At 38.2% G+C, this 14,268-nt stretch overlaps 1 protein-coding gene across 3 annotated transcripts in view; it reads left to right on the plus strand.

The window, feature by feature from the left end:
- Positions 1–14,268, plus strand: part of ece2a (endothelin converting enzyme 2a) — a 115,634-nt gene continuing 101,366 nt past the window's right edge. Inside the window, exons 1-2 of one of the 3 annotated variants that reach the window (XM_073856316.1) lie at positions 1–106; positions 778–941. In XM_073856316.1, coding sequence (XP_073712417.1) covers positions 779–941 — 163 coding nt within the window. In that variant the 5' untranslated portion in view covers positions 1–106; position 778. Of the gene's footprint in view, positions 107–395; positions 561–777; positions 942–14,268 lie in introns of those variants that run through there. The other 2 variants (XM_073856312.1, XM_055203411.2) reach the window with 2 other exon arrangements.

Below are 14,268 nucleotides of genomic sequence, written 5' to 3' on the forward strand. Positions count from 1 at the left end.
GTTGCGAATCGATTTCACAAGACCATCATCATTATCGAGTATTATAATAACAATGCATGCATCTGAAATAGTTACAAGCTGAGAATGGTGCACAGTTAGAGTACAGGTTGTAACGTTAATCACTTTAATCAACATTTGTTTTTATTTTTATAGCGCTTTTCGAAATTTTGGATTTTTACAAAGAAGTTTCTTTACATACTATTTTAAAGCAAACTCTACAGACAAATTTATAATAGAAAACAAAATGCACAGTGAATAATATTTTTTGAAGTCACATTATTTATGTTAAATAACACATATAAGTCAACAATGAAATGAAAATTTTATTCGTCATGGTTTCGACAAAATACTTCCAGCTTCTGAGTTTTTATGAACTTTTATTTTGAAAAACTGTGTTGAATTGGTCACGTCATGATGGGCATGTGTGGAAAGAAAAACGCATGGGTCTTGCTGGTAGATCTTCTAAAATACCAGCTAGCTTTGTAATATTTTATTCAGCGTGTCAGACACATATTCTCTAATTATGAACAGAAACTGTGAAAAACATTGAGAAAACACTGGTAAGAGCAGACTGACCTGATTTAAATACCACCGAACGGTATCATTTTTCATATGAAACAAACTATTTATAAAGTCATAAGTGTGAATGAAATTAGAAATGGACAGCTGGGGTCGTTCTGTCAAGCCCAATACAACAATCGAAATGTCAGCAGTGGTTATTTAATAACAATACTGTAAGAATGTGATAATCATCATATCTCTTATTTTATTTTAAAGAATGATGGAGTATTTGCCAGACTCAAACGCCAGATATAAAGATGTGGATTACTGGAATGAGCGTTACCGCACAGAGGAGAGTTTCGAGTGGTTTGGAGATTTTACCAAATTTGAGCATCTGATCAAACAGCATGTAGGAGTGGAAGAAAACATTTTGATATTGGGTAAGTTAGCCAAAACACTTTTCCTCTCATGTATTTGCCCGTTTATAGACTTGACAGGCTTGACAGAATTAATCGATAGGCGGCGCTACCGCACCGCTTCTGTGTTCTTAAAGTTGGCGGTAGTTTAAAGGGGTCATATTATGAAATTTTTTAAAGATGCAAAATAAGTCTTTGGTGTCCCCAGATTGCGAATATGAAGTTTTAGCTTAAAATACCCCACAGATAATTTATTATAGTATGTTAAAATTGCCAATTTGTAGGCAAGCAAAAAATGCTGTTTTGGGGTGTGCCCTTTAAAATGCAAATAAGCTGATGAAATGCATGCATACACTGATCACCATAATGGTGGTTTGTTAAAATTGAATCTCAATTGTGCTGTCAATAATTTTTTTCTGTCGTTTTCCTTCTGCTCTAAATGGCATTGTCGTTGTTGGATAGTGCAGATTAAGGGGCGGTATTATTGTAATAACTTACTACCTATGTCACAAAACAGGCAAAATCTGAATGAACTATTTTTTTAAAGTGCTATTTTCAAGTCAAATTTTTATGACCTCTTTAAAGAAATTACTTGACCCTAGGTTTCTTTAGATAAACTCTACCGAATAAATAAATGTCACTTTTATTACACCATTTAGAAAAAATGGCATGAATGTGAAAACAGTCAGCATGTTTAACATTTATACCAAGTTTTGCTTTTTTAAATAAGTAAATAATACACATAGACCAAGTTAAACAGATTTTTTTTTATTTTGAGCAAAACTGGCATTTAATTACTGCAGTTCAGTACACCAACTGCAGTACTGTATCGCAACTCTAGGGGGCAGTGTAGCCATAGCATTATATTTATGTGGTTACAGAATAGATTATGTATTTAACTGGTGCTGTAATGAAGATGAGTGTGAACCTTTGACATGCTCTCAGAGCTCTACATCTGTTCTTCAGAGCGATGACACCATCTCTCACCCTCCACAAAGTGTTTTGTGTGTGTCTGTGTTAAGTTTAAGGTGTATTGTTCATCTGCATGGCTTCTGAATGTGGGTGTGGGTTGTTTATCTTAGAAAATGTATAAGGACACACAATAACCTTGTGTCAAGATTATGAGATTTAGTCTGATGTAATTAGGTTGATTTGCAAGGATGGCAGATGAAGACCAAATTATTTATATACATAATAAAAGTAGTTTTTCATTACTAAATAGCTTTACTCATTAAATTTGACTGATGAAGAATTGAGTCTCTCATTAATTCTTGTCTTTGTGGACTCTTGAGCAGATACAGGTAAATGTAACATCTTTTATACAGATTTCACAACTAATATCTTAGATATTTATTTTATGTATTTCTCTCTCTTTTCACATGGACACCCACATCATGTTCCCACAATTGCCCACTATCACAAAAGTGACGCTCTCTGTGACCTTTCAAAGCTGTAAAGACAGGAAAGTTATAGATATGGTTCAACACACACTTCTCTTGTGTGCTATACCCGTGACCTCTGACACAATGAAGTTTTCTTTATGTAATGCTGTTGTTGGGATGCATTTTAACTTTAACATTGCAACTTAATTGCTAAAAAGTCTGGCATCACAACATAAGTGTCCTCTCACCCATAATGGACTTGCTTAAGGGAGATTCCTCTGCAATACATTAATGCTGTGCGTGTCTCGAGTTTCTGCAGTTGTGTGAGGAAAAAGTGGAAGCCCTACAGTTAGTCAGCGTTAGCAGATTCTTTGACTGGGAGAGGCAGTTCATATCCCATAATTCCTTTCAGCAGCATGTGTACATGAAGTGAGAGATGGAGATGAATGTACTATGTGGATATTTCCAGAGCTGGGCTTTTAAATGGATTGTTCCCAACTAATCATGGTAATGAACAGCCATTAGCACATAAGTACATGATCATCTTTATTAACATTATAACACCTAGTCAGTGTTCAACAACTTGACACACCCTGATGGTTAAAAATAGTGTGAACGATTCACTGAGTACTCGGACTGCTTGTAGATCAGGTAGAAAAGGTACAGTAGCAAAAAATCCTAAAAAAAAAAAAGCTGGTTCAAATTTTAGTTTCCATTGATCAAAATGTAATCTGCTTGTTAAGTTGTGAAGTAAGGAATACCGTTTCCGGGACCAAGCCTATGCTGGTTTCAAGTAAGGATACAATTTAAACAGCTGTTTATTTGCACTGTTTATACATTTCATTCAATTCAATTTTATTTATATAGCGCTTTTCACAATTGTTTAATTGTTTCAAAACAGCTTCACATTGACAGATGCAAGAAAATCATAAAACATAAACAGCAGAATACAGCGTTTAAGATTAACCATACAAGCGAGTGTTGTAAAAATGTAACATATGTAAGAGAGTGCTAAGTTACGGCAATGTCAGCAGACTCCCTAGGGGTTGAAAAAAACCCTCTAGGAGAAAAACCCCATGGGCGAAAAGTCCTAGGAGGGGAAAAACCCTGGGAGAGAGCCAAACATAGCTGATTCTATAGAGGATATATTATATATTAGGTAAGATTTTTAAAATTTTTATGGGGATTAAAACATAATATATATGTATATATACACACACAGAGATAAGTAGATTAGATCCGGGGCAGCTTCATGCATTTAAGCTACATTTTTATAAAATCACATATACACTACATTATCCAGGCTTACGGCATCAGGGACATAGGTCATGGAAATTCAGCTTTTTAGTCTGTGAAAGTCAGGAAATTTGACATTTGACTTAAAGCGGAAACTCTGATATTACATCACAATAAATAGCATGCCTAACATATGCATACTGCCATCTAGAAGGAGGTAACGCACACCTGAACGAAAAAATAAATACCCCAGCTACCATAGTTCCCCATTTATGTCTCTTTTACCACAGAGTATAATTTTGACCAGTGGTCTCCAACAAGGTGCCCACCATAGCACATTCTATTAATAGTCTCAATTGTATTATTTATTTATTGCACATTTATATTAGTATGGCTTTTTATGTATGTTAACATTTTAAACAATGATAAAATCAATGTTTTGAGTAGATAAATATCAAAAAGTAGCCCTTCAGATTGCTTTATCCTTCGCCCTTGCTCACAAAAAAAGTTGGAGACCCCTGATTTAGTCTCTTCTTTCAGATTTTATGCCTAAATAAGTTTTTGTTATTTTGTAAGGAGCGAGTTAAAATGATATTTCTGTGGCAATGAATGGTAAGTTACAGAGGCAAAATTTACATTCACTTTTAAATGCTCAGAGCAGATGCTTTAATTCAAAGCGACTTGAATGAAGGGAAAAATCAATAGTGATTCATCTCCAGGAGACAATAATATGAGAAATGCTACAAAGTTGCATTCATTACATTTTACTTATGCATTTATCAGATGCTTTTGTCCATACTGGATTTAATCTCTAAATTTTTCGTGTTCCCTTGGGATCGGACCCATGACCTTTGTGTTGTTTGCGCAGATCAGTCCTTTAATGTTGTGTAACTGTGTGTAAGTGTCAGTGTATATCCAGTATCTTTCCAAGTGCTTTTTTCCACTTGGCAAACACATTGAAGTCATTGCTGACAGAATGGAAAGAGCACAGGGCGAGAAGGAGGGTGAGATGGGGGTCTTTGAAGTGCCCGGTCATAGCAACACACCATCAGGAGGGTAACCCCATGCTCATTCTCTCTCTCTCTCTCTCTCTCTCTCTCTCTCTCTCTCTCTCTCTCTTTCTGCACTGCAGTATTGAACAAGAAAACAAAGCACAAGAAATCCACTCAAGTGTATTTTGTTTTGCGTCACAATACACAAATCACATTTGATCTGCAGTAAAAGTGTTTGATTGTTGAACGGAGAGACTTGAATTGAGACTGCAGGATTACATTACGATTCACAGTCGAACAGAATGGCTGTGAGTCAATGCGTTTGCTTCATTCACACGCTGTTATCTTCTTTCTTCCTCTCTGCATTATTTCCCCGGGGTCACGTAAAACGTTGTGAGCTCGTCTGTGCTATGACGAGAGGGGCCATCGCTGTCCAGACCAACCACAGCTGTGTACGATCGCACTTTATGAATGAATGAATCAATGAAGGGATGAATGAACGAGCGAGTGAATGAAACGTGGGGGAAGGGAGGGCTGCAGTGTTATGCGGTATCTCCTTGGCCCTGCCCATCCTGTTGTGTTTCCTTCCTCTCGTCTGATTGGCCGAGAGGATTCAATGCTGCTGGAAGCTACCGCAGTCATATGGGGGTTATCCCCCCATTTCATCAGCACAGGCTCTGCAGTTTATGAATGGAAAGTGAATAATTAATCGAGTTGCATGTAAGAGAGATTGTGTTTGTGCGTCTTTCATGTTGTTTGGTTGTGTATATATGCATAAGATTATAGTGTGCGTTTTTAATATCAGGTTTTTAATAATATAGACTTTGATTTATATTTATATATAAATGTATTTTGACAAATCCAGACAAATGTCTTATAATCGAAGTATGAGATCAGAAACATCAAAGCTGTAATTTCAGTCTTCGACATGACCTTACTCGGTCAAAAGATATCAAGGTTATTCAACCGATTGTTCTTTACATTATGTAGGATGATTTTATGTAAAATACCTGCAAAAAACACTAGCTGAGAGGGTCACATACACTCTCAGAAATAAAGGTACAAAAGTTGTCACTGGGACAGTACCCTGTCAAAAAGGTACACATTTGTACCCAAAGAGTGCATATTAGTACTTTGAACTGCCAAAATGTACCTTTAAAGGTACATATTTGTATCTAAATGGTACATATTAGGACCTTTTTTAAAGGGTACTGCCCCAGTGACAGCTTCGTACCTTTATTTTTGACTGTGTACTGTATGTGTTATGCGTTACTGAAAATCTGTTTTTGTGTGTTGGACCTGTAAATGTGTTGCTTGCTTGTTTGTGCATCACTGTATCGGTCTTTCTCTCTCACTGTCTCGCTTGTGTCTGGAATATTAACTGGGTTACCCGGGCAACGGCACTCGGATGATAGATGGGCTCTCCTCCGGTAAATGGGGCAGTGGATGCACATGAAAGAAAATGTCTGGTGTGTGTGTGTAATTTATGAAGGGGTTTGTTTTCAACCTTTAATCGCCCTTTACCCGTATGCTGACTCACATACTCATTTATGTCCTTTCTGTGTGATATTCTCCTTTAGGTTAATTTTATTAACTGGTGCATACGCCCCCATACACATACGCTGAGACCTTTAATTTACCCACAGCTTTACCTTAACCTATGAATGAAATTTCAACCCTTCTTTTCTCTCAGTAGCTTATTGTTTTTTAATTTACCAGCTATTGCACTCAAACTTCTGCTGAGACAAGCTAGTCATCTGAACTGATCTTGGATCAGGATATAAAATATTTCCACTAAGAGGGCAAAGAGAGGTGCATTGTGGGATCTGCTGGAATGTGATAATTTTTTTCGATGCATCGATTAATCTAACGATTCATTTTATCAGTCCGATTCGACTTCGATTCGATTCTCGATTATCTCCCCATTAATTAACTAATAGCAATTTATACATGTTGATTTACATATCTGAATGTAAACATTTCAATATAGAGTTTCGTTGCAAAACGAGATAAATCCATTTTTTTTACATTTTTCTCAAAACATGTTTATTATTATATTGTCATGTTATTATTTTGTTTTATGGTGCTACTTAGCTGTATTTTTTTAGTTATGAAGGTTTAAATCAAAACAAACCAACTGCAGTTGCATTGAAATCAATTGGAATGCACAACCAAAAACGAAATTTCTGAACAATTAAGAAAACGTTGGTTATCTCGTTTTGCAACGAAACTCTTCACATGTTCATTGCTCTTAAAATTTAAAAATAAAAAAGACTATACAAGTGCAAAATAATGCATTCTTAGTCAGAGGTAGCATTCAATAAAGCGTTTGCAGCTCATACTGTGCAGTTTAGTAACAGTATAAAAATCTCAAGTTCAAATTATCTTTATTTTACATGCATTTATGAGCAAAACCTCTTCAATGTGCATTTTGATGGTCAGTGTAACTTTTATAACTTGATTTGTTTAATCCACATTGTTTTTGTGCTGTTCTAGTCCATTTAATGACTGATATAAACACAATTATAGACTTAAGAAGCACATATGTTATTGAATCTTTTTCTCTTAAGTTTGTTAAGATAGATTAGACTCATTTACTGCTGGACAGATAGTGAATGAAAGCGCAGTCTTCTAACAACAGTGACACATTTCATTGCTTTTTGTTAAATTGCTCAAAGTCATGACTGTTTAAAACACACTTGACATTCATGATTTTATGGTAAAATTACACTTTTTCGCGTCAATCCACGAGCATTTAAACCATAAACAAAGCACTTTCACTTTAATTGAGCATGAGCAGCGCAGCAGAACCGACGCAGAAACGATTGCAGCACTGTTGCTACAGAGCCGCGAGCTCGTGCTGCTCATGCGGCAGGGTGCATGCTTGTTAACATGGGCGCTGAAAAAACGCGCCGCACGTACTGCTCACACTTGCTGTGTGGACTGAAGCCACTCGTGTTGCTACTATTCTACGTCGGCGACTTTTTGGGTCTAACGAATCGACGCGTATATTTTGCGTCTACGTATTTTTTGCGTCGACGTCGTCGATTACGTCGACACGTTGTCCCAGCCCTACACCCAGCGTCGAGTCGCGCCTAGGACAACTCGGAGGTATCGTAAACCGGAAGTGCACATTAAATAGCGTGAGCTTCGCCAGATAGCATCTACTTCAAAATGCAGAATATGCGCTCCGGTGTGCGTATACTCATAGAAAAAATGTGTTCGATTTTAGAACGGCGCGGAGCTGCGCGGCCGGTGTGCGAGCCCCTTAACTGCTAGTTTCAACCCGGCACAATTATAATTTTCACGTTTAGCCACCACATTTGCGCCCAATTTTGCGCCCATGGGCGTTCTGGTCCGAAAACGAGGTGTGTTCAGGCGCATTGTTGGCACGTTGCCATTTTGAGGCAACTAAAATAGACTACGCCATTTACAAACAAAAACCTGGTATAAAGTCAATGCCGCAATGTTGTTTTTGTTATTTAATGAGCGCGTTAGTAATATGTGCCTATAAATGGGACGACAACATGCCTTTGCTTATCACATGGATGCGCAGCAGCACACAAACATTTTAAAATATGAAAAATCAAAGAATAAAAATGTAAAAGATTATTATTGAGTCTCTTGGACATAAATGAGGATCGATTATGATATGTTAGAAGGCGTAAAGAGCTGCTTCACCTGTAGCCTGGTAGGTAAATGTTTTGCTTTAAACAAATACTCATATTTTTTTTTATGTTTTTAAAAAATGCTACTCCACTGATTCATTGCTTGCATATGATGACTTTGTACATGTGGATATGATGAGATAAGAAACGTTTTTAAGTAATGCTTTTCAAAACCATCACGGCGCTGTCCGAGTGCTGAAACGTTTCGGCTCTCCACATGTTTGTAAATTCTTTATCTCCTGTTTGTTACAAATAAAGTATTTTTTGGAGTACAAACGCATATTTGTTAATTTTTTTTTAGATAACACTGGTCATGTAGGCTATCCATTCATTTACAGCAATTAAAAGCCTAATTTTACTTCCATGACTGAAAGAAAATGACTTTTAAAGGTTTTAATACCAAAAATACCAGTTTCAATACACATGAAAACAACGAATTTTTTTAATATCAATCTTAATAATAATTCTTCCTTCACTTAGTTTTTCAGTTTACAAATTCCGCCATCTAAATAGGAAATTGGCATGGCGCCAGCGCAACTTGCTTTTTAAGGGGATGAGAGATGATTTATTGCATGTTACACCCAAAACACACCCATTACTCATAATGAGAATAGGAACAACCCTTTTAGGCCACGCACTTGCTGCATTAACCATTTTCTCGTCGTTAAATTAGCAAAAGTGAAATCGGACACGCCCGTTTAGACCGTCCACTGTGTGCTTTAGAGAATTCACTTAGATCATTAAAATAGGGCCCAATGTGTGTTGGCAGTGTGTGAACAAAAAAAATCTACCCGTTCCTTGTTTTTAATCCCCATTAAACCAAAGCAGTCTCATTAGACATGCAGTTTTGATGATCTTATTAGTGTGAGGTCACATTAAAAGGTGGTGCAGACAAATACCTCACTTGTCAATTACTCATTCACACCCCTATAGTTTAAACATAAATGTGGAAGTTTAATATTTACTTATATAAAGTGTATCTGTGTGAATGTGCAAGAACTGAAAGTGTTCTGGAGTCGTGTTTGAGGACACAGATGGAGTTTTTCCACAGGAAGTGAGTTTATCACCGTTGTGTCTGTCGGCTCTCTCATCTTCTGTCCTCCTGACTAACGGACAGGAAAATCTCCCAAGCTGAAAAGCAGCAGTAATGTGCTTGAAAATAAGTGTTATGTTATTGTCTGTGTCCCATCTCACACGTTGATGTGTGCAAATCTAGACGTGAAAGGCTGTGTGAAATCTCAAGTGTTTCTGTCACGACTGTGAGTGTTCATGACTTAGAGGAGTGTGACTTTCAGACATCCCTCTTCTGCACGAATCTCGTTATACAAAGCGGGATCTTTAGGTGTTAATTAAAATTTGTCTGTCTTTTGTTCTACTTGTCTTTGTTTGTGGCTGTCTGCTTGTTTGTCTATCTGCCTGTCCATACATCTACCTTTCTGTCTGTATGTTTGTTTGTCCGTTTATCATCGATCTTTCTGTATTTTGATTAAACTATCTCTTTTTGTCTGTCTTTTGATCTGTATGTCTGTCTTTTGTTGTGTCCATTTGATTTTGTTCTACCTGTCTGTCCGTCCATCTATCTGTGTGTGTGTCTCTGTGTTTGTCTGTCTGCTGTTCTGTTTGTCTGTCTTTTCTTGTGTCCGTCTGTCTATTGTTCTGCCTGTCTGTCTGTCCATCTATCCGTGTTAGTCTGTTTTTTTGATCTATTTGTCTGTCTGTTTGTCTCGGTGTGTGTCTGTCTGCCTGTCCATACATCTATCTTTCTGTCTCTATGTTTGTCTGTCTCTCTGTATTTTTATCCAACCATCTTTCTATATTTTTGATTTTCTGTCTGTCTGTCTGTCTGTCTATCTGTCTTTTGTTGTGTCCGTCTGTCTTTTTCTGCCTGTCTGTCTGTCCATCTATCTGTGTGTGTGTGTGTGTGTGTGTGTGTGTCTTTGTCTGTCTTTTGATCTGTTTGTCTGTATTTTGATCTACCTGTTTGTCTGTCTGTCTTTCTTTCTGTCTTTTTGTATTTTTATCCAACCATCTGTCTATCTTTTTGTTTGTCTGTCTTTCATTCTGTCTGTCTATCCATCTTTCTGTATTTTTATCCAACCATCTGTCTATCTCTTTGTTAGTCTATCTATCTGTCTTTAGTTCTGTTTTTATTGTATCCGTCTGCCTTTTGTTCTGCCTGTCTGTCTGTCCATCTATCCGTGTGTGTGTGTGTGTGTGTGTGTGTGTCTGTGTGTGTGTGTGTCTGTCTGTCTTTTGATCTATTTGTCTGTCTGTTATTCTGTTTGTCTGTCTTTTGATCTACCTCTCTGTCTGTCTGTCTGTTTGTCTGTCTTTCTATATTTTTATTCAACCATCTCTTTATTTTTTTGTTGGTCTGTCTGTTAGTCTATCTGTCTTTGATTTGTCTTTTGTTGTGTCCATCTGACCTTTGTTCTGCCTGCCTGTCTGTCTGTCTGTCTGTCCATTTGTCTGTCTGTCTGTTTGCTTGTCTTTCAATCTATCTGTCCATACATCTACCTTTCTGTCTGTATGTTTGTTTGGTTGTTCGACTATCATCAAACTGTCTGTCTTTTAATTTAACTATCTGTCTGTCTTTTTGTTTGTCTGTCTTTTGATCAGTGATTTGCCTGTTTGTCTGTCTGTTTTTTGTTGTGTCTGTTTGTCTTTTGTTCTTGTTTTATCTGTCTGTCTGTCTGTCTGTTTGTTTGTCTGTCTTTCTGTATTTTTATTCAACCATCTGTCTTTCTCTTTGTTGGTCTGTCTGTCTGTCTTTTGATCTGTCTTTTGTTGTGTCCATCTGACTTTTGTTCTGCCTGCAAAGCGCAAGTGACTTTGTGTGCGGATCTTGGGCGCTGTTGCTATTTTCCCGGCGGGAGAAATAACTCTTGCGCAAATCAATAAGGGGTTGGTCTGAAGTAGGTTCATTATTCATAGGTGTGGTTTGGGCGTAACGTCAAATAAACCAATCAGAACGCTATCCAAAATTCCCTTTAAACGCAAGGGCGAAGTTCCATGGCGGGTTGCTATTATTATGACGGATTTGCCAGGCGCACGGCAGGAGCGGTTCACAGCCGAGGAGACCCACGTTCTTGTAAGAGTCAAAGAAAGAGAAGTTGTTTTGTATGGGGATGGAAGAAACCGTGAGAGGAAATAGCCACAATTGTCTCATCAGCTGGCATCCCCATCGTTGCGCCAAGCGCTACAATGATGTCAGGAGACGGGGGAATTCCAAGCTTGCCAGCATAAATCGGGCACGCCGTGTAACGGGAGGTGGATCTGCCTCTACACATGACCTGACGCCAGCAGAGGACATCGCTGCATCCACCCTCACCGCTGAAAGGGTTTGGGGGCATTGAAATCGGACCCAAGAAACGCAAGCAAGGTCCAACCCCGAAGTACACTTACAAATCAAGTTCATATACATTAAGGTTTCTTATGAAAACATTTTAATTATTATTTACATAAAATAAACGTAATACAGTCACACCACAAACTTATGAAAAATTTGTAACCGTTATTTGCATGAGATTTTTTTTAACGCAGCCACACAATAAATAAAAACTATCACCACAATGCTCACCACAATGATTTCCCTTATCTCATGTGTTAATATTTTTTTATTGTAACAATTTATGATTTGCAAAAATAACTGTTGCATCTGTGTAGATTAGATAAGCAAAGTGTGTGCGCATTGTGCACGCTATACATTATGGTCAAGCATGCGCCCTTAAAATAGCATAATGAACCACGCGCAACACGCCACTGACTTTAGACTAGTTTTTTTTGTCAGTGGCGCAATTGTTTTTTGACTGCAAAATAGCATCAGGGATGGTTTGCGCCGGAACACGCCTCCTTTTTTGCGCCGAACCGCCCAGGGAGCAAAGTTCATTCCCTAGTTTGCCGACGTGCGTCTGTGGAGGGAAAAACCCGCTCTGCGCCGGTGCAAAATACGAATGATACATGCGTTACTGACAAAGTCAATTGCGCTGGGTGCAAGATAGGGCCCTTTATGTTTGTTTGGTTGTCCGACTACCATCAAACTGTCTGTCTTTTGATCCGTGATTTGCCTGTTTGTCTGTCTGTTTTTTATTGTGTCTGTTTGTCTTTTGTTCTTGTTTTTATTTCTCTGTCTGTTTGTCTGTCTTTTGGTCTACCTGTCTGTCTGTTGGTCTCTGTGTGTGTCTACCTTTCTGTCTACATTTCTTGTCTGTATGTTTGTATGTATGTATGTTTGTCTTTTTATCATTGATCTGTCTGTCTTTTAATCCAACTATATTTCTGTCTTTTGGTTTGTCTGGCTTTTGAACTGACTGCTTGTCTGTCTTTTGTTGTGTCTGTTTGTCTTTTTATCTGCCTGTCTGTCGGTCCATCCATCTGTGTGTGTTTGTTTGTCTGATTGTATTTTTAGCCACCTGTCTATCAGCCTGTCTATTTGTCTGTCTTTTCTTCAGAACTGCTACAGCGATCCAGGGGCGTAGCCACGAGGGGGCCTGGGTGTAGCCTGACTACGTCAGACTTCGTACTTCCGCTAAATTTCATTACGCTTCTGTACTCAGTCTGAGATACCTCCCATTCAAACCGTTTTCTTCCGGTCTCAAAACGTCCGTCCAATCAACGAACAGAGGGCGGGCTGAGAGCCGTGACGTAGACGCTAAACGCCGAATCACGGTTGTAGTTTGTTGTGGACACGGAGATACAGAAAGCTATTTGCTCTGTTGTGGAGAACCGGCACTTGCCAACTTAAACCCGAACAAGAAAAGTGTTTGTTAAACATTTGAATGGAGATTATGTTGTTGCCCTACTCCCGACAAGTTTTTGGAAAAGTTTAATTTATCAACTTTACCGATCGTCAGCGAGAAACTGTGTGCAGCACAGCTTGACGTGCACAACGTTCGAGAAATCATGGAATGGAATTATATTGTTCACAGTTAATGGTGGAGGACGCGTGGGCAAGCATTCTTTGGTGACATTCCTGATTAACCAGAAAATAAGGTAGGAAGATTTAATTTACATATGGTTATGGTTGTCTGGTGGAAGAGTTTGAGAGGAGAGAGGGGCTTTCCTCCCGTTAGACGTGAGTGGAAAGCCACCGTAAGGATAGTGTTCAACTAGCTCTGGCACGATTTACTTTACATAATCTGCAAAAGTCGTTCATAGCCATGTTAACTCTGGTATTTCGCTCGATGGGTTTATACGTGTATTTTACAGCAGAGATATGATGCGGCTGATCCGGCGCATAAAGCACATCATTTCCAAATGTTATGTGTGATTGGCTTACGTTTAGACCAATGATTTTAAACTTCAGACAAGCCCCTCCCACGAGAAGGAAAACGATTGTCAATTATGCCCAGCCAGACTCTGTCTATGAAGCGAAGCAAAATAGCAGAGGATGGTATTACCAGGCTAGCCTGGGTGGGCCTTGGCCCCCTCATTTACATGTCTGCCCCCTCAGATTTCCAATTGCTTAAAATAAAATAAATAAAATAAGAAAATGTTGATTTCTTAGTCTGATTGACAGCTGTTTTCAAACTTGATAGGATTAGCTCATGTCACATGGTGTTGTGTGTAACTTTGCATGAGAGTTCATTATTATTTGGTGACAATGGCAGCTGGTGCGCAAAGTACAATTTTACGCTTTTTCAAAAAAGCACGAAAAGATGAACGAGAAGAAGAAAACGTGCCATCCATATATATATATATATATATATATATATATATATATATATATATATATATATGGGACCCCCAAAAATAAAATTCTAGCTACGCCCCTGCAGCGATCTTAAAGCGTTTATTCTCTCCTTGTTTTATTTTAATGACAGAGAGAGTAGAGATGAGAGTCCCTGCTGCAGTTATGTAATCCTGTTCAGAATGCACCTCTGTCTGCCACCAACTTTATTGTCACCTTACAAAGTCTGCATGACAGACTCTATATCACTCTTGCTTTTTCCCCCCTATTATTTGTTTGTATTTTTTATAAAGACTATAACGTGAAAGAGAAAGAAATAAAGCAATGCAACAGCTACCTTCTTTAAATATACACACACTGCATAAACTGCACATGAATTCACCC

This window comes from Misgurnus anguillicaudatus, chromosome 2 (assembly GCF_027580225.2).
Source record: "Misgurnus anguillicaudatus chromosome 2, ASM2758022v2, whole genome shotgun sequence".
Taxonomy (NCBI): Eukaryota; Metazoa; Chordata; class Actinopteri; order Cypriniformes; family Cobitidae; genus Misgurnus; species Misgurnus anguillicaudatus.